The sequence below is a fragment of the Mus caroli genome, unplaced genomic scaffold (genome assembly GCF_978045245.1).
Source record: "Mus caroli unplaced genomic scaffold, Mus_caroli_1 scaffold_15, whole genome shotgun sequence".
In the NCBI taxonomy this organism is placed as follows: domain Eukaryota; kingdom Metazoa; phylum Chordata; class Mammalia; order Rodentia; family Muridae; genus Mus; species Mus caroli.
The window spans coordinates 57,712,975-57,732,379 of NW_028227270.1; the positions used below are offsets into that span (position 1 = coordinate 57,712,975).

Consider the following 19,405-nt stretch of genomic DNA (forward strand, 5'->3'; position numbering starts at 1 on the left):
TTTGCGTTGCAAGCAGGTTGAAAGCTTGGTTTGATGTGTTTTGATCTCTGCTGACAGGGGCCTTAGGGAACTGCCAGCGATCTACAAGGTGGCGACATGGTGAGTGTGTGACCACTGCCCTTAACCTGAAGGAGCAGGGAGTTAAGCAGCTGGAGTCGGGGTGATGGGATGCAGGGGACCAGCCCTGGCCATTCTTGGTTCCTCTTCAGGCAGTGGAGGGGGAAGAGTGTCTGAGGTGACAAGACTTGGTTTTCAGAGATGTTTGGGGTTACTGTTTAGTATTAAGACCTTTGCCTATCTTAAGTCTCAGTCGCTTGGCAGCTGAAGCTGACCTGCCTGAGTTCCTCTGAGGCAAGGCTGGACGCTGCTATCTCCAGTATTTAGAGTCTCCTCTTAAAACAGCAGGGGATTAAGTGAGTAGCCTTTGTTCTCTCTTCACAGAAACTGGGCTGCTCTAACTTCCAGCTGCTAGTTGAAGTCACAGGAAGAAAAGCGGGACACTTTTAAATATCTCTTTAATCTTTATTTTCAAGTTCTTCTAAAAAGATTCCTATGAAAGTTCTCCAAGGAAAGGGAGTGGGTGATTAAGTAAAGGAGTCATTGCTAGAGCCTTTCCCTCTTGTCCAGATGCCTCTTGCTTGCTAAGCTTGGGGGAAGTTTGGAGCAATAAACTTCTCTTAAACCAGGAGAAGAGAGTCACCCTCACAGAAGGAAAGACTTTTACACAAGCAAATATGGATAAACTCACATAAATTCATAATACAAATTCATACACTTTTGAGAGGTTAGTTTGATCCAATGTATGTTGAATTTCCAACTAGAGGGGACTCCTTTGCAGATGTGTCCAATCCACTTGCACAGTTACTTCAGCTCAGAGTGTTGAGAAGCTGTGTGTTAGGTTGTATCTCTCGGCAGCAAACATTGCACATAGGGGTGAGATCAAACTGTATCTTCTTTTTTTCGGTGCTTTTTGTTTTTTGTTTTGTTTTGTGTTGTTTTGTTTTTGGATTTTTTTTGAGACAGGGTTCCTCTGTATAGCTCTTGCTGGCCTGGAACTCACTCTGTAGACCAGGCTGGCCTCGAACTGAGAAACCCGCCTGCCTCTTCCTCCCAAATGCTGGGATTAAATGTTGGGATTAGTGCGCCACCACTGCCTGGCCTAACTTTATCTTCTTTTTTTTGTTTGTTTGTTTTTTTTGTTTTTTTTTTTGTTTTTTGTTTTTTTTTTGTTTTTTGAGACAGGGTTTCTCTGTGTAGCCTTGGCTGTCCTGGCACTCACTTTGTAGACCAGGCTGGCCTCGAACTCAGAAATCCGCCTGCCTCTGCCTCCCAAGTGCTGGGATTAAAGGTGTGCGCCACCACGCCCGGCCCTAACTTTATCTTATGTCATTATCTCTGCCAGGGAATAGCCTGCAATTTTTCAAAATCACTCTCCTTTACCAATAACCAGACCAGCGCCAAATGGTTTCTCAGCTCTCTCCTTTATAGAAGATTCTGATGCTAGGAATATTTGCTCAAAGGCGCATACATCCTGCTATCTATTATACTTTTAATATGTATTATACATTGAAGTGTGCTGAGTGAGTCAAAGTCAGCTGGGTGTCTGTTTCAGACCCTGTCTCAAACACAGGAAATAATCAAAATTGTATTTGTGATAGGCTTGCAGACTCCAGTTTTTTTTTTTTTTCTTTTACAAATTAATATTAAGGTTAAAATTAGATTCCAAGTTAAAAGTCACCTTTTTTTTTTTTTTTTTTTGTGACTTGTTCTTTATTTGTAGTTTTGTGGTTTCCACATCAGAAATGGATTCCAGAGTTCCTGGTATGTTCTGTTTACTGTGTGATAGTGAAGTAAGTTACTATCTGAAAAAGATTCCACTTTTGTAAGCACATGCTATGTACCTAGGCCTTGAGCTTGACTATAAAAGCACTCCCCTGCTTTTTAATAAATCGATTTCTCTTTATTCAAATTACGGCCTGCTCACTGCCTTCCTCCCAGTCACCCCCTGCCCCCATAATTCTTCCTCCAGTCCCCCTTCCCTTTCTACTCTGAGTGGATGGGCCACATTGTATTACCTAGATTTCCTAGTACAATGTATTTCGTAGGACTCATGTAATATCTTGGTTTCACAGTAAGTTCAAATTTTTATTCAGATTCTTGATTGCCTGGTGTGTGGACCCAAAAAATGGGCCTGTCAGATTGATTACCTCAGTGTTCATTCTTTTTTTTTTTTTTTTAAGATTTATTTATTATTATACATGAGTATACTGTAGCTGTCTTCAGACACACCAGAAGAGGGCATCAGATCTCAGTACTGGTGGTTGTGAGCCACCATGTGGTTGCTGGTATTTGAACCCAGGACCTTAGGAAGAACAGTCAGTGCTCTTACCTGATGAGCCATCTCGCCAGCCCTCAGTGTTCATTCTTAATATTACATACTGTCAAAGCAGTGAAGTTATCTACTTCCTTTTGTCCTCTCTTTCTGGGCTGTGACTACATAACTTTTCAAAGTTCCTGAACTAGAATTCTGAGCATTGAAGGTGTATAATGTGTGCCTTCAGCACACTCCAACCCTAAGGAGCATGCTTATATCACTCAAGAATCACTGGCCGGGCTGGTGAGATGGCTCAGTGGGTAAGAGCACCCGACAGCTCTTAGCTCTTCTGAAGGTCCGGAGTTCAAATCCCAGCAACCACATGGTGGCTCACAACCATCCGTAATGATCTGACTCCCTCTTCTGGAGTGTCTGAAGACAACGACAGTGTACTTACATATAATAAATAAATAAATAAATAAATAAATAAATAAATAAATAAATAAAATCTAAAAAAAAAAAAAAGAATCACTGGCCAATCAGGGCGTCCGGGCAGGCCAATCAGGAGAATAGGAGGGTTCTTCTGAGTACTTTCTGCCATAATGGAGGTTCAGGTCTATGCTAACCTGAAAGAGCAGGGGCATGAACCATTGAAGCTGGGGAAGTGGGCACTTTCGTTGGTTGGCTGAGAACCAGTGGTCAGATGTGCTGAGCTATCTCTCCTGCCCCAAGTTAAACACTTTAAAAAGTTGCCTTGGATGAATGGATGGATGGGTGATTGGATGGGTGGTTGGATGGGTGGTTGGATGGGTGGGTGGGGCAGAACCTTCAAACAGTCTTATTCTGAGGTTAGAAAAGATCAGCAGGCATATTCATATTAGAACCTTAACTACAGTGCTGTTAGTTGATGTTTCCTTGATATTTTCTGTATTTGTGTTCTCTGTCCTTTATGTATGGGAGAGCTGTGGCATGGATCTATCTTTTAAAACTCTTTTCTAGATCTTACATTATGGACTAGAAGATAGTTTTGCTCTGTAAATCTCCATCAGCCTCAGTGGCTAAACTTGCAAGGTCCTGTCCCCCAGTAAATTGTTCAAAGTATAACTTGGGGGCTGAACCTAAAAGGACTTATTGATGACATCATATGTGGAATTCATACTGTTTCCTAGGCTGGGTCTTCTTTGGGCATCAGCCCGAGCTGAATAAGTGATCTCTCCCTGGGAAAGATGTTAATTCCACACCAGCTGTACCTCCAGGCTTTAAATAATGTTTCTGAGATAAGCTTTCCTATGTTGAGTCAGGTAGCATTCATTCCACTCTGTTTTTTCCCAGGACAATGACATTGTTCTCCTATTGACTAAACCAACTAAATACTTAAGTCTAAATCACTACCACCATTGTGTTTTTAAATTACTTGCTGAGTCATGTATGTAATCAACTTTTTTATTACAGTAAGAGGAACAGGATTTGCATGACGGGCATGGCTTCTGCATTCACACCAGAAGAGAAGGGATTTTATGCGATCCCTACTGGGGACACAGTGTAGGCAATCAGCTGCTGGAGTTGCCATTATGAACAAGACCTGATTATGGCAGGGAGGTGATTTTTAATTGTGGATCATGTATTAATCACGTTCTGTGATGAAGACAGCCTATATTTTGGGTGTTTGATTTGTGAATGTCAGTTAAGCCAATGAGTATTCAATTTGCACGTAGGGCACTGTTCTACAGATACATGTGCAATCTTCCCTGACATCATTACGTCAGCTCAGGAACTGAAACCCAGGCCAGTGGGTGTAGTTGCGTGTGTCAAGATACAGGTGTGAGCAGCTACGAGTCCACATAGAGAGGCCAGTTCAATAGTGTTCATTAATGCTATTCCTGATGGGAGGGTATGGGCAGCTCGTTTTGAATGTCAGTATGGCTATGCGGTTTTTTTTAGAAATATTTAAGTTTGAAAATAATCAAGTGAGTTCCAGGACAGCCAGAGCTATACAGAGAAACCCTGTCTTGAAAAGCCAAAAAAAAAAAAAAAAAAAAAAAAAAAGCAGCATAGAGTAGAATTGCTGATGGAAAAGACTTTCCAGTGATAAGAAAATGGGAAGTCACATTTAGTTGAGGGAGGGACTGCCTCCTAAACACCCACAGAGAAGTAGTATGGTAACCAAGCATCTGAGAGACTAGGATGCTGGGATACACAGGATTGTTCATCAGGATTGTGGGGGAAATATTGCTCCAGGTCATAACAAAGGAGACAACCCTGATTAACAAATAGGCCCTTTCCCAGGTCACAGACCAGCCCTTTAACAAGCTGTTCAATGAAGTATTGCAGGCTCACAACCAACACTAAAGCCTGGTGTCCCATAAAGGACCATTTTTCTTCTTGATAAAGCATAGTTCTGCCACATGGTCAAGACATCTGTCAACACCATTTGGAAAGGAAAAACACTGTTGTGGTGAGGACTGTCCTGATCAAGCAAGGCTATCCCTGAGGCCTTCATAGATGGAGAATGACATAGCCTCCTCTCAAACTCAGCAACATTCTTGGTTGGGCCTCTAACAGCCTGGGGCCTAGGCCTTGGGATCCTTGCCTAAGGCCATGAGGTATTGACAAAGAAACATAGAAAAAGATCTCCTTCTCTAAAACCAGGTATATTGTTGGAATAGCTGGTAATGGTCTGGGTCCAGAGCCTGTGGAGAGGGGTGGTTTCTTATCCTGAGAATCTAATAGTTCCTACCACATAGGGCTGATGATGTCAATCACAAACCACCGTAGGCAGGCACAGTAATATTGATGAGATTACTTGTGCTCTCCTTGAGCAGCAGTGTTTGATTAGATTCTTCCTTTGTCCCATTGTATGCTAGTTTCCGCTGACAGAATTTAGAAGGTGTGACAGTCCAAAGATTGTCTTGAGGATCAAAAGAGACTTTGGACATTTGAACACTGTGTATGCTGTTGAAGATTTTACGGGTCCATGAAGTGAGAATAAATGCATTTTTATCAAGGAATGACCATGAGCCTATAGTGACCAAGGTCAGAGCATAATAAGGTGTTCAAAGAGGTTCCAGATAGAATGTTGGCTCTAAACTCTTCTTGGTGTTCTTCCTTTTTGAGAATATGGAGGCTTTTGTAAAAAGAGTCTTACTAGATGCATTTCCTTTTTGACATGGAATTTAAGTGTCTATAGACTTAATCCATTTCCTCTTTTTTCTGTTTATTGGGTTTTGATTGAAATTCATCCTTCAGCTTCCTTTTCATATCCTTCCTTCCTTTCATGCTTTCCCCATAGTCGACTCTGTCTTTAAATTGCCTAAGATGCAGTGGAAGCAATAGCTAGCTAGGCAGTGTTAAGTTATTTGCCTAATGTTTTCATTCTTTATTTTTGTTTTCTGTCTTTGAAGATAATTTTTCTTTGTCGCCCTACCTAGTAGGCCTGTATACCAGCCAGGCCTGGAACATAGAGATCAAATTGATTCTGACTTCAAATGTTGGGACCAAATGTGGGCCAAATAGCCTGGCCTGTTTTATTGACAGATGGGCCTGTAATGTGTGTGTATTTGTATGTGTGATGTCAAGCATATGCTTTTGTGCTGAGCTTTATCCACCTCCTGGTTTTTGAAGTTTCACAGACATTACCATCCTATTTTCCAGCATGGCATGTATGCATGGCATTAATACTGCTTAGACTTCTCAGTCATTGGATGACAGGTGCTGACCTTTCTACCTGTTGTGTTTGTAGTGACTTATGTTGGGAAGACTATGAGTCTTTTGCCTGTATGCACAAATATATACCTCATGTGTGCCCATTCCTCACAATAGTCAAAAGATGGCCTGAGACCTCCTGAAAGTGGAATAATGGATAGCTGCGGAACCCCTGTAAATATAGGGAACTGAGCTCACTCTTTGTAGGACCAGCAAGAGCTCTTCATGTTGCACCTAGTTTTTATTTTTTTGTTTTTGTTTTTTTTGTTTTTTTTTTTGTTTTTTTTCGAGACAAGGTTTCTCTGTGTAGCCTTTGCTGTCCTGGAACTCACTCTGTAGACCAGGCTGGCCTCGAACTCAGAAATCCGCCTGCCTCTGCCTCCCGAGTGCTGGGATTAAAGGCGTGCGCCACCACGCCCGGCTGCACCTAGTTTTTAAACTACCCTTCTTAAGCTCTGGACAGGCTGGGCAGTGGTGATACATGCTTTTAATTGTCGCATTTGGGAGACAGAGGCAGGCGACTTTCTGAGTTCAAGGCAGCTGATCTATAGAGTGAGTTCCAGACAGCCAGGTCTATACAGAGAAACCCTATCTCGGAAACAAAACACAACAAAACAAAAAGATCTGGATGAAAGTCTTACGCGTGCTCATGCACACACACCCACACACATGCACATACATACACACATTAATATTTTTACCTTGCCTTGTGGCTCAGTGTCTTGCCTTTTCCAGCCTCCCACAACTAGTGTGTCCTTTCCTTTAGTCCTTGATCAACCCTCTCAATCTGCCCTCAGCTTTGTTGCCCACTTACCTTTTCCTTGCACAACACCCTAATTCTGCTGTCAACTTAGTTGTATTTTGAACCTCCCACCTGGGGAAGTGGCCAATGATCACTCACTGGGGATCACACATGGCTGGTGACTGTCTTTTCCTCTAAAGCATGATAGATCTCCCTTTCCTGCCCCATGCCTCTCTTTCCTCTCCTTCGGGAATCTGGCAGTCCTTCCACCCATGCATTGACTGCTGTCAACCATACTGATTGATCAAAAGCCAAGTAAAGACAAGGACCTTCAGAGTTTAGAGGCAGAGTCCCAGTCTTAGCATTAGAACCATGCCCTAAACTTTATTGCTGAGTTACCTCTCCTACCATATGTTGTTTACCTCTAATCAACATTAGTGTTGCCAATATTTTCTTATGTCCAAGTGGAACTGTTAAACCATATATTCCCTTTTGGTAATATCTTATTAATGTTATAGTATGAACTGGTGTACCTCAGGTTCTGGAAGTTGAATACAGAACTGTATTTTATGTATCACTCTCAAAAGAGTTTAAGTAAAGGGTTGGAGAGATGGCTTAGCAGGTAAGAGAATTAACTGCTCTTCCAAAGATCCTGAGTCCAATTCCCAGCAACCACATAGTCGTTCACAACCATCTGTAATGGGATCTGATGCCCTATTCTGATATGTCTGAAGAAAGCTACAGTCACATATACATGAAATAAATAAATAAAATATATTTTTTAAATAAGAACTTAAATAAAAGCACATAAGTTCATTCTATATTTCTGGTTTGGTTGGTTAATTATGGCAGGAGATACAGGGTCTTACTATGTATCTTTGGCTGTCTAGAACCAATTGTATATATCACACTGACATCCATCTCAATGTTATACTTCTGCTTATGTCTCCTGACTGCATTGTTAGAGGCATAAACCAATAGACTCAGCATGTTTATTGATTTATATATATATTAATTGTTAATACAATTTCTTTGGTGTGTGCTAAACAATATTGTTCTTGTAGAGCTTGTCTCTGTATATGTGTAATTGAACATTCTTTGAAAAGGCTACATCCTATTTAAAGGGTTGAGAAATGACAGGGGTGACAGGGCTGGAGAGATGCCTCAGCGCTTAAGAACACTGATTGTTCTTACAGAGGTCCTGAGTTTAATCCCAGCAACCACATGGTGGTTCACAACCACCTGTAATAGCTATCCAATGCCCTCATCTTGAGTGTCTGAAGATAGCAACAGTATACTCACATATATGAAATATATAACTCTTAAAAGAAGAAAAAAAGAAATGACAGGGGCGAACCTTATTATTAAGTTTCCTTCTGATATGACTTGGTTGTTACAGTAGAACTTGGGTGTGAGTAAATAAGTGGGACAGGCCCCAGAATTATATGAACACATTGCCTATGAAGAATAGATGCCCGATGTTGTTTCTATTGTGCTTTCCTTTATACACGTTTATGGGATGCTCTAGAATGCAGTGACATATGAGGACGTGCATGTGAACTTCACTCAAGAGGAGTGGGCTCTGCTGGATCCTTCTCAGAAGAAGCTCTACAAAGATGTCATGTTGGATACCTACAAGAACCTCAATGCTATAGGTAAATTTGTGACTTCCCTTTCCTGTTTTAAAATTCAAGAAAACAGTTTTTTCTTTTGATGCACTTCTGTAGTTTCAATAAAAATGAAGGAAGGATTTGGTGAATAAATCATGCATGACTATAAGGTTCACTGAAGATAGTAACTTACATTTTGCTAAATCTTAAGGCATACTTTTTCTGTTTTAGGCTTTAATTGGGAAGCCCAAAATATTGAAGAATATTGTCAAAGTTCTAGAAGACACAGAAGGTAATTTTCATGTGCAAGCTCATACAAATCTGCCTCTAAAGATATGTTAATGTGTGCTGAAAACTGATAAGAAAAGGAACAGTGTAAATTAGCACAGCTTTAAGTGTATTGATGATTGTTACATTCCAACAAAACCATCCTCTTTAAAATCCTGTATCTGATTTTTTGCAAGGCCTTCCTTTAAGAAAGAGGACAAGCGCTCGGCGTGTTGGTTCACACCTGTAATCCCAGCACTCGGGAGGCAGAGGCAGGCAGATTTCTGAGTTCGAGACCAGCCTGGTCTACAAAGTGAGTTCCAGGACAGCCAGGGCTGTACAGAGAAACCCTGTCTCAAAATCCAAAAACAGAAAAAAAAAAAAAAAAAAAAAAAAAAGAAGAAGACAAGGAAACAATGCCTTAATGTATAGTGCTACATAGTACAACTGCCAGTCTCTTTCTGCTTACTTTGGAAAAGCTACACAAATTGAATAGTTGATAAATATGTGTCCTAAAGCTTCTAAGAAGCAATAGTCTATATTTAAACTGGTTGTACTCATTTATATGCAGTGTCAGTGCTAAGTTTAGTTAGAAGGGCAGCAGTTGGGAGGTGAGTAGGAGGTTTTGCAGTAACTTTAATTCATATTTCATATGTCTATGAGAACAATGAGTCAAACTTTGTGAATGCAAACTTCAACATTTTATTTATTGGACTTCCTTTCATAAGTATATAATATTTTATAATGGATACATACCATGTATACCAAACAGATATCCCAAAAAACTATGTCTGTCTGTCTTTCTCTCTCTCTCTCTCTTTCCCTCGCTTTCCTAAAAGTATTAGAAGATATATAGTGGGTTGCAGTTATAGAGTAGACTTTTTGAACATAATATAAGTTAACAGTTCATTACATTTCCAAGTTTGTTGGCAATACATCAGCAACCCCATTCTGTTGAAAATTCTCTTGAGTCCTAGGGATATAGAAATGCTCCTATTTCTCCTGGTTCACTTTGCAAATATACTATGAGCCACAGTTCAATAAAATTTGGAATACACTTAGTGCGTTAAAGCTCTGAATTCCTCCACTTTTCTTCAAGTATGGGAACAACGTTTTATAGAAAAAGAATACGTAAAACTGAGCCATGTAATCAATATTCATACCCTCTCAGGTGTCTCTGACAATGAAAAACAACCCATAATGAAGGGGAACAGCATTAATGTAAGCAAAGTGATAAAAGGTCTGATGTCTCTTTACATTTAGACAAATAGTAATATTAAATCCTAGAGATGAAAGTATTCTGGGACTTCAGAGATGGCTCAACAGTTAAGACCACCAACTGCCCTTCTGAAGGTCCTGAGTTCAAATCTCAGCAACCACATGGTGGCTAACAACCATCCGTAATGAGATCTGACTCCCTCTTCTGGAGTCTCAGAAGACAGGACAGCTACAGTGTACTTTTATATAATTAGTAAACAAACAAACAAACAAACAAACAAACAGAAAAACAAGAAGAATGTATTCATCCATGTGGTAAAGCTCTCACATGTGCCAATTCTCTTCTCAGGTGTGAAAGGAGTCAGAGTGCAGAGAAACCCTCTGAATATACTCAACGTGGTAAAGCCTTTGCTTTACATGATCACAGTCATGCTCAAGGGTATGAAAGGATTCATACAGAAAAGATACCCTCTGAAGATATTCACTGTGTCGAAGACTTTTTACCTTATACAAGTCTCCAAGTACATAAAAGAACACAAAGTGGACAGAAACCCTATGAATGTAATCAGTGTGGTAAAGGGTTTAGAACGCCTAGTTGTGTTAAAAGGCATGAAACAATTCATACTGGAGAGAAACCCTACAAATGTAATCAATGTGATAAAGCCTTTTCACATAAACATAGTCTCCAAAGACATATAAGAATGCATACTGGAGAAAAACCCTACAAATGTAATCAATGTGATAAAGCCTTTTCCCAATACGGTCATCTCCAAATTCATAGAAGCACACATACTGGAGAGAAACCCTTCAAATGTGATGAATGTGATAAAGCCTTTTCAAAACACTTTCACCTCCAAAATCATAAAAGAACACATACTGGAGAGAAGTCTTACAAATGTCATCAATGTAACAAAGCCTTTTCACAACACAGTAATCTTCACATTCATAGAAGAAGACATACTGGAGAGAAACCCTACAAATGTAATCAATGTGATAAAGCCTTTTCCCAATTTGGTCCACTCCAAATTCATAGAGAAACACATACTGGAGAGAAACCCTACAAATGTAATCAATGTGATAAAGCCTTCTCCCAGAAACGTAGTCTCCAAACACATATAAGAATACATACTGGAGAAAAACCCTACAAATGTAATCAATGTGATAAAGCCTTTTCCCAATACGGTCATCTCTATATTCATAGAAGAATACATATTGGATAGAAACCTTTCAAATGTATTGAATGTGATAAACCGTTTTCAAAACAATTTTGCTTCCAAAATAATAAAAGAACACATACTGGAGAGAAGCCATACAAATGTAATCAATGTGACAGCCTTTTCGCAACACAGTTATCTTCAAATTCATAGAAGAAGACATACAGGAGAGAAACCCTTCAAATGTAATCAATGTGATAAAGCCTTTTCTGAGAATCGTCATCTCCAAACACATACAAGGATACATTCTGGAGAAAAACCCTACTAATGTAATCAATGTGATAAAGCCTTTTCCCAATACAGTAATCTCCACATTCATAGAAGAACACATACTGGAGAGAAACCCTAGAAATGTAATGAATGTGATAGAGCCTTTTCCCAATATATTCATCTCCAAATTCATAGAAGTACACATATAAGAGAGAAACCCTTCAAATGTAATGAATGTGATAAAAGCTTTTCAAAACACTTACCTTCAAAATCATAAAAGAACACGTACTGGAGAGAAGCCTTACAAATGTAATCAAAGTGACAAAGCCTTTCACAACACAGTTATCTTTAAATTCATAGAAGAAGATATACAGGAGATAAATCCTACAAATGGAATTAGTGTGACAAAGCCTTTTCCCAACCTTGTAACCTCCAATCTGTAGAAGAATTTATACTGGAGTGAAATCTTATGAATGTAATGAATGTGACAAGCCTTTTCCCATCATTATAATCTACAAATTCATAAAGTATCCTGTCCCGCAGGATTCAGTTATTCGAGGGTGCGAGGGGAACCACAAACCTGGAAGGAGATGGGAGCAAGAAAAAGAAGAGTAGGAGACCAGGAAGGGTACCTATCGAGGTCTCGTTTATTGTGCTGAGGTGCCTTCTTTTTAAAGCATACATCGTGGGGAATATGGGAGGGGTCGAGGGAGAACTATACAAAGAACAAAGAAGTGGGCATCTGCTGACATGGGGGCCGAAGTCAGGCGCCAGGCAGTGGGCACTCTGCATCTTATCTCTGGAACATAGATCCTCCTTAACAGCCTTGGGTGTCAGGCTGGACTCATGTCCTTGGATGCCATGGGAACTCAGGAAGAGATAGGAAAGAGGGGACTGTTATTCAGTTTTTACAGCCTCAGGTGCCAGTAATGGAATAGGGAGGAAGGGGAGTGATAACCAGTTCTTAGCTCGAGGCCATTTGCCCTGTTAGGGAGATTGTGAAGGGCTCACGTTCTCATGGGATTGTCTCTGACATCTCCCCCTTCTGAATTAAATTTAATAAGGCCACACTTAACTGAGGTGATCAAATAATTTTCTCATCCTTAGATGAGTGGGCATTACCATGGCTGGGGGGACATTGACCGGATTCCTCCCGTGGGTGCTGTCACAGACCCACACTTGTGGCTCTTGGTATCTTTTGGGGAGGGGAGGCAGAGCCTTAGAAAAATTCTTTACTTGTAATTGAAACTAGATACCAACCTCGTCTAAACCGGGTTTGTCTCTCAGGAAACTCAGAAACGGTCTATTTGGACCTTCCCCTGCAATACTTAGTTTGCACCAATGTTGGGCCCATACTGGATTTGTATTTATCTCGAACCAGCATGCACAATTCTGAGTTTTGTGCAGCTCCCGTCGGAGAATTGTCAACCTCAGACTCAGTAAGGCCTTTATAAGAATTATGCCAATTGTAACACCATAATTTGTGGCTCTCAATCTATACTAGGAGCTGGAGGTCACCCTTCTCTGTCCCTATTGTCTCCAAAGCCTGAGGAACCAAGGGGACTCTGCATTAGCAGCAAGGGTGGAAAACTGGAGACGAGTCGTTTCTGCCTCGATGGGAGGAGGATCTTCTCCGTCTGAGTCCTGGATATCCAGCTGATGGTAGTGGACTGCAACCGGCTTACTTAAAGCAGCTTCAATCTGTGACTTAACAAAACTGGTTAATTTTCTAAAGGCCCAGGGGCCAAAAGACAAAAGCAGCAAAATACCCAAGAAAGGTCCCAAAAGTGTGGGAAGCAAGGTGGTGACCCAAGGAGAAGTAGAAAACCAATTTTTATACCAATATTCTTGTTTCTCTCTGTTGCGTTTTCTCTCTTCTATACTAGCTCTAACTTTGTCTATGCTATCTTGATCTAAGCCAGTCTTGTCAGAGTAAAAACAACATTCTTTTAATACCTGAAATTTCTGTCTTTGTAGCCTTAATATTTGTTATATCCTGTCTTATTGTTGAGACCACTACTTTTAAGACATTAACCTTTGCCTCCAAATTTTTTATCTACAATAAGTTGCTAATATTCTTATACATATCAATAACAAAATGACCAGTATGCAGCTGTTGATCTAAAGCTGTGGTAGATATTGAAGTTAAAATTGCAATTAAAGCAGTAAATCCTAAAATTGCTCATTTGACCTTTTCTAAGTTTGCATTCCCGGATTTTTAAACTAAGGATCATTTCTTAACTCTAACAGGCAGCAAAATATAAGCAGGTCTCTTTAACAAAATCACAACAGCAGATTCCTTATCTAAATTAGGATCTACACAATTAGTTAATTGACAACAATTACAATGAATATGAAAAGACTTGTCAAGATTGGTGATCTTAACTCTTAAAATTATCTAACAATAGAGCATATAGTTAAGGTACAAAAGCTTTCACAGTTATAGGGGAGTTGGCCTGAATGGCCAAAAACAGTGTCTCTGATGAAATCTTGTTAAATACACTGTAGCAGTCTCTCTGCTTCATGAGTCCTCATTTATAGTTGTCCTCAAATTGACACCAGGTTGGTTCTCCTTGCTGTAGCCCATGGTGAAGATAGGAAGTTTCTTCATCTTGTTTGCAAGTGGCTGCTCTCCCTGATTCCTCTTTCTCTGTGCACTCAACACAGCTTTCTTGTCATCACTGCAAGGGCACTCATGAACTCACAGGTCAGTCTGTCACACGAATCATTCTGGAAGCTAGCATGCTTCTGCAGCATTCTGTGGATAAAACAGAAACACTGTCCCCTTTCCCCCATAATAACCTTCGGTTCAGGATCATGCCATGTGTCAATGAGTGGATCCTTTTCATCTCACCTAGACATGATTATGTCTAGTTTTAAGATACTATAAGGCATTTATTAACTTCTTTGACATCTAAATTTCAAAATTCTTAAAAATAAAAGTATGATTTAAATAATGTGCATGGGGGTATAATTTCTCCACTTTTTTGTTTTAAGAAGATAGAGTTTTTAAAGTTATATAATACCTTGTCTTTGAGAATTATAAAGTTGTTGACAAAACCACTTAAATACTGGACTGTTATAGTCGGTTTTAATATAACATGGACAGTGACTAATTACACTTTCAATTGTTTTTCTTGAAGAGAGATTGTAACTAGAATGCTTGAAAAGTTATAGTCACATTGTATAATTTATTTATTTATTAATCAGAAATAAGAGAAAGTTTTAAAGTTGTCTCTGTAAATAACTATCTTCTAGGGAAAAACAGCTTGAGTAGTGAGTCTAAAACCCAAATAATTATAAGGATCCTGAGTTTGTATCTTTTTAGGAGCTATCTGTAATCTTGATCAGTTAAAGCTTTATGTAAACCTCTATAACACAAAGCAAATCTTGGGGGTCTTTTCCAGGCAACCCAGGACAATTTCTTAACTGCCCAAAAACAATCTTCTTAAAGGAACAGTATTTTTTCTTATAAGTTGCATAAGCAATTGTAAGCTCTGAGATATAATATTGACTATTAATATACAACTTAAAGTTTGATTGTTCAACATTTTAAAACACCATCTGCAGTACACAGTTTAATTATCTGTGCTGAAACAGGAGAAAACTCAAAAGAATAAGCGTGTGATTCAATTCACATATACTTTTCTCTCATATAAAGGCTATTTTTTAAACACAGTAAATGGGATGCATGCATGCATGAATTTATAGAAGATATTGGAGCATGCATGAAAATAATTTTTTTAACTATCTTAGGATAATGATTATCAATTTTACTTAATATGATGGTATGCAATAGATCAAACATCAATATTCTGCAATAACCAAATTAATGGCTGTTTGGAATAAGGAACAGACACTTATACATATAAGCAAACTCTGTACACTCTAACTTTATATAAAGTAGGCAAGTCAAATCGCAATGTCTTGATAAATTCCACAGCCTGATTGACCTTTTATAAACTTTGAATTTAAATTTTATTTAGAACAACATCTGGCTAGGTCTGTAACAAGGCTCTAAGAAGTGACACACAAGCCATGCTGAGGCTGCTTCTCTCTGAGCTCGGCCTCAACCCAAATGTAAACTTTTCTCAATCTGAACACTCTGCCAGAGTCCTGGCCCAACGATTATCCCTATGTTGAAGTATCTTTAAAGACCTGTTTTCTTGTGTTTGTTCATGTTGTTTAGAATGACTCTAACCCGGAGTTCTCAATTTTAAGCTAACTTTCTGTTACAAGCAAAAGGCTGCCTGCCCCTTTAAGAGCTCCGTTTGCAATCGGCCCTCAGCAGGGCTTTTTCAGCTATACTTGACTCCCAGCCACAGTGCTTATCAGTTTATGCTGTACAAACTGAGACTGCTTTTTAAACAAGTTAAACTAAATCAAAGGATGGACAGCCAGCAGATAGTTTTAACCATTTATAATTTTTTCAACATGAAACACAGAACAACAATCATTTAAACAACCAAACAGAAACAAATATGAATTGACAGACATATGGACAATTTGGTGCACCAAAAACATACAATAGACAGACAGGGAATAGAACTTGATGTCTCAAAGGGACCCAGATATCCTAACCAGAGCTAAGAATATCTCTATAGGAGCCAGAGAGGAAGCAGGACGTCTCCTATTTTCCTTTTGTCCCTAGGAGAGCTCTGAAATAGCTTACTTTCATTTTTTCTCTTTTTTACTAAAAGATCCCAAACAGGGGATAACTGCTTTTTTGAAAATTATTTTCTCTCTCTCATGTTCAGACTCTAATTTTTTATTTCTTTCTTCTGGGAATTTTGCCAGAGAAGGGAGAGGAGGCACAGTGGCTGCTTCTGATATTTCAATAAGAAAAGACAGTTGCAGGGACTGCATCGGGACCCAAATTACCTAGTTTATCATTTAAATCTCTACCTACCTTTCACCATTTTTTACAGTCTATCTCTGCTTCATCTATAATAAACCATGGACATACCTGGTCTATGAAAATAAAAAGTCTATCTAATCATTCTTTTTAACTCGTACTCCTCTTTCCCTGAGAGCTATCTTTAAACCTTTGATGAAGGCTGCCTCTTTAGATAGCTTATTTCCCATAACCTGAAGTGGAGATGACTCAACTCACGAAGGACTTCTTGCTCTTCCGTGAGCAGCGGAAGGTGTCCTTCACTACTTCTAAATTCTTGGGGTCGCTAAGAACTTCTCTGCAACTTCCACCGATTAGGAATTACTATTTAGACCTCGCCCCACGTTGGGTGCCACTTATTCTGTCCCGCGGGATTCAGTTATTCGTGGGTGCGAGGGGAACCACAAACCTGGAAGGAGATGGAAGGAAGAAAAAGAAGAGTAGGAGACCAGGAAGGGTACCTATCGAGGTCTCATTTATTATGCTGAGGTGCCTTCTTTTTAAAGCATACATCGCGGGGAATATGGGAGGGGTCAAGGGAGAATTCTACAAAGAACAAAGAAGTGGGCATCTGCTGACATGGGGGCTGAAGTCAGGCGCCAGGCAGTGGGCACTCTGCATCTTTTATCTGGAACATAGATCCTCCTTAACAGGCTTGGGTGTCAGGCTGGGCTCATGTCCTTGGATGTCATGGGAACTCAGGAAGAGATAGGAAAGAGGGGACTGTTATTCAGCTTTTACAGCCTCAGGTGCCAGGAACAGAATAGGGAGGAAGGGGGTGATAACTAGCTCTTAGCACTAGGCCATTTGGCCTGTTAGGGAGATTGTGAAGGGCTCACTTTCTCATGGGATGGTCTCTGACAATGAAGGACATACTAGAGAGAAACCTTACAAGTGTAGTCAGTGTGTGAAAGTCTTTTCAAAACATGGTCTCTTCAAAAGAATAAAAGAATACATACTAGAGGGAAAAGCTACAAAGGAAATGGATGTGAGCAACCTTTTTCAACACCATCATTTCTGAATGTATAAGTGAACATACTGAAGAGAAAGACTGTGAATGTGATCATAGTCTAAATCATCATGAACACATTTGTAGGGGCCAGAATCCTTCTGAGTATAAGCAATGTGGTAAAACCTATGCTGTGCAAAGTTATCTCCTAATGCAGGAAGAAGCACATACAGGAGAGAGAGAAAGAGAGAGAGAGAGAGAGAGAGACAGAGACAGAGACAGAGAGACAGAGAGACAGAGAGAGAGAGACAGAGAGAGACAGAGACAGAGAGAGACAGACAGAGAGAGAGACAGAGAGAGAGACAAAGAGAGAGACAGAGAGAGCTAGACATGACTTGATGAAGTAAACTCTGAAATTCAACCACTGTGACATATTTTCTCCAGCAGGCAGACATTTCCTACATCTCCCAAAATGACACTACTAACTGAGACGTATTGATTTCTCTGCCATCCATCCTCTATGCTTGCTTTTTGTTATATAAGCCAACTCATGATGTGGATAAGCGTTAGATGCCACAAACCCTGGGTTATAGTAGTCAATGTTTATAGAAGAAGAACATCATGAGTAAAATTTTCTTGCTCATCATTTTCTTTTAATTTTATTTATGTGGTTTGCCTGCATCTTTGGGTGACTATGTGCATATCTATGCTGATTTCCAAGATTATTAAGTTTTTGTATCTTCTTATGGCAGAAGATACAGGAAAATGTCCAAACCTGACTCTGTCCCTGGGAATGAAGTTTTCTTTTTTTTTTTTTTTTTTCGTTTTTCGAGACAGGGTTTCTCTGTGTAGCCTTGGCTGTCCTGGCACTCACTTTGTAGACCAGGCTGGCCTCGAACTCAGAAATCCGCCTGCCTCTGCCTCCCAAGTGCTGGGATTAAAGGCATGCACCATTGTTCAGAGCTATTAAGACAACACAATTGTCCTGATCTCTGAATTGGGCCTCTCCCCCCGAGAAGAAAAGGGGTCAAAAGCGGGCCACCAACACACCGATTCCGAGAACAACCACAGAATGTTCCAGCCCTAAGTCATCGGTGATGTCCTGACCACACCCTGATACCACCAAGTTCCTGCTTCCCCCTGTAACTGCCTAAAGAATGTGCAATTCTATTGCCCCACCCCTCCCAATGATAAGTACTTCTCCTTTTGCTTGTATTGCCCCACCCCTCCCGCTGATAAGTATCTGTACTTCCCCTTTTGCTTGTGCATTTAAACCATGGGCCTGGCTAATACATTGGGGTCTTGATGCAATTCAGAACGTTTCCGTGTCGTTATTCGCACAAGACCCTTGTCTCTCTCTACCCCCCATTTGGTTCTTAGGAGAAGGTCCCCTCGAGACCCTCGAATAACTGGATCTGCTGGACGGGTCACACCATCACCACCTGGCTCAAAGGTAGACTTCTATTTTTATTCTACAGATGGTAAAACTGAGGGTCACAGAGTTAAGTGACTTCTGAATATACTTAATTGGAACTGTTCATCCTTCACATGCTGTAATTCTAATGCATTAGTAATTGAAGTAGAAGCCACCTAAACCAGCCATGGTTGCACATGCCTATATTCATGGTGCTTACAGAGTGAGGACACCAGGATTTCATAGACATCCAAGTTAAAAGTGGTCAACAGGGTGTGTTGCAAGGTCCAGAGAGCCAAGGCAGACTGTGATTCTCTCAGGACAGTAGCAATAGTCTTCCTTGCAGCTCCAGAAGTTGGGGGTCATGACACCAGTAAGTGTTATCTGAGATGTTTACCACTCTAAGATTTCTCTTCTTCATGTTTTTTTGCACAGGATATCCTAGGTCACTTCAATGGCAGATTCTCCCAAGAGTCAAAAAATTATCCTCAGGCTGGGATGAGCTTCCTCATGGCATATTCAATGCAAACTATTCATCCCTGAAAAAACAAATACACAGTCAAGGGAAATGCACACAGCAGGTTTTCTTCATGTATTTGTGAATTATTTTTCATCCTTAACAAAGAAGATATTGGAACACTTTTGGGAATGGATAAAGAATACAAAATGAAGAAGAAAATAATGCAATATTTTTACTTAACATGTACAAAAGTACAATTTAAATAAGCACCTTGTCAGACAGACAGCCTAGCAGTTAACATAAACTGGATATTGTTACAGTAGACAGAGGTTCCATTCCCCAAACTACCTGGTTGTTAACTATTATTGGGAAGTATTTGCTGTTGCCTTCTGTTCTCAAACACATGCATGC

The 19,405-nt window shown here is 40.0% G+C and overlaps 1 protein-coding gene across 1 annotated transcript; it reads left to right on the forward strand.

The window, feature by feature from the left end:
- LOC147000929 (uncharacterized) lies at window positions 1-14,248 on the forward strand. Its single transcript, XM_085831020.1, has 4 exons — window positions 1-99; window positions 8,287-8,413; window positions 8,600-8,660; window positions 10,203-14,248. Exons 1-4 carry the CDS (start codon window positions 97-99, stop codon window positions 11,071-11,073), a joined length of 1,062 nt encoding a protein of 353 aa, XP_085687146.1. The 5' UTR covers window positions 1-96; the 3' UTR covers window positions 11,074-14,248.
- The last annotated feature ends 5,157 nt before the right edge of the window (window positions 14,249-19,405 follow it).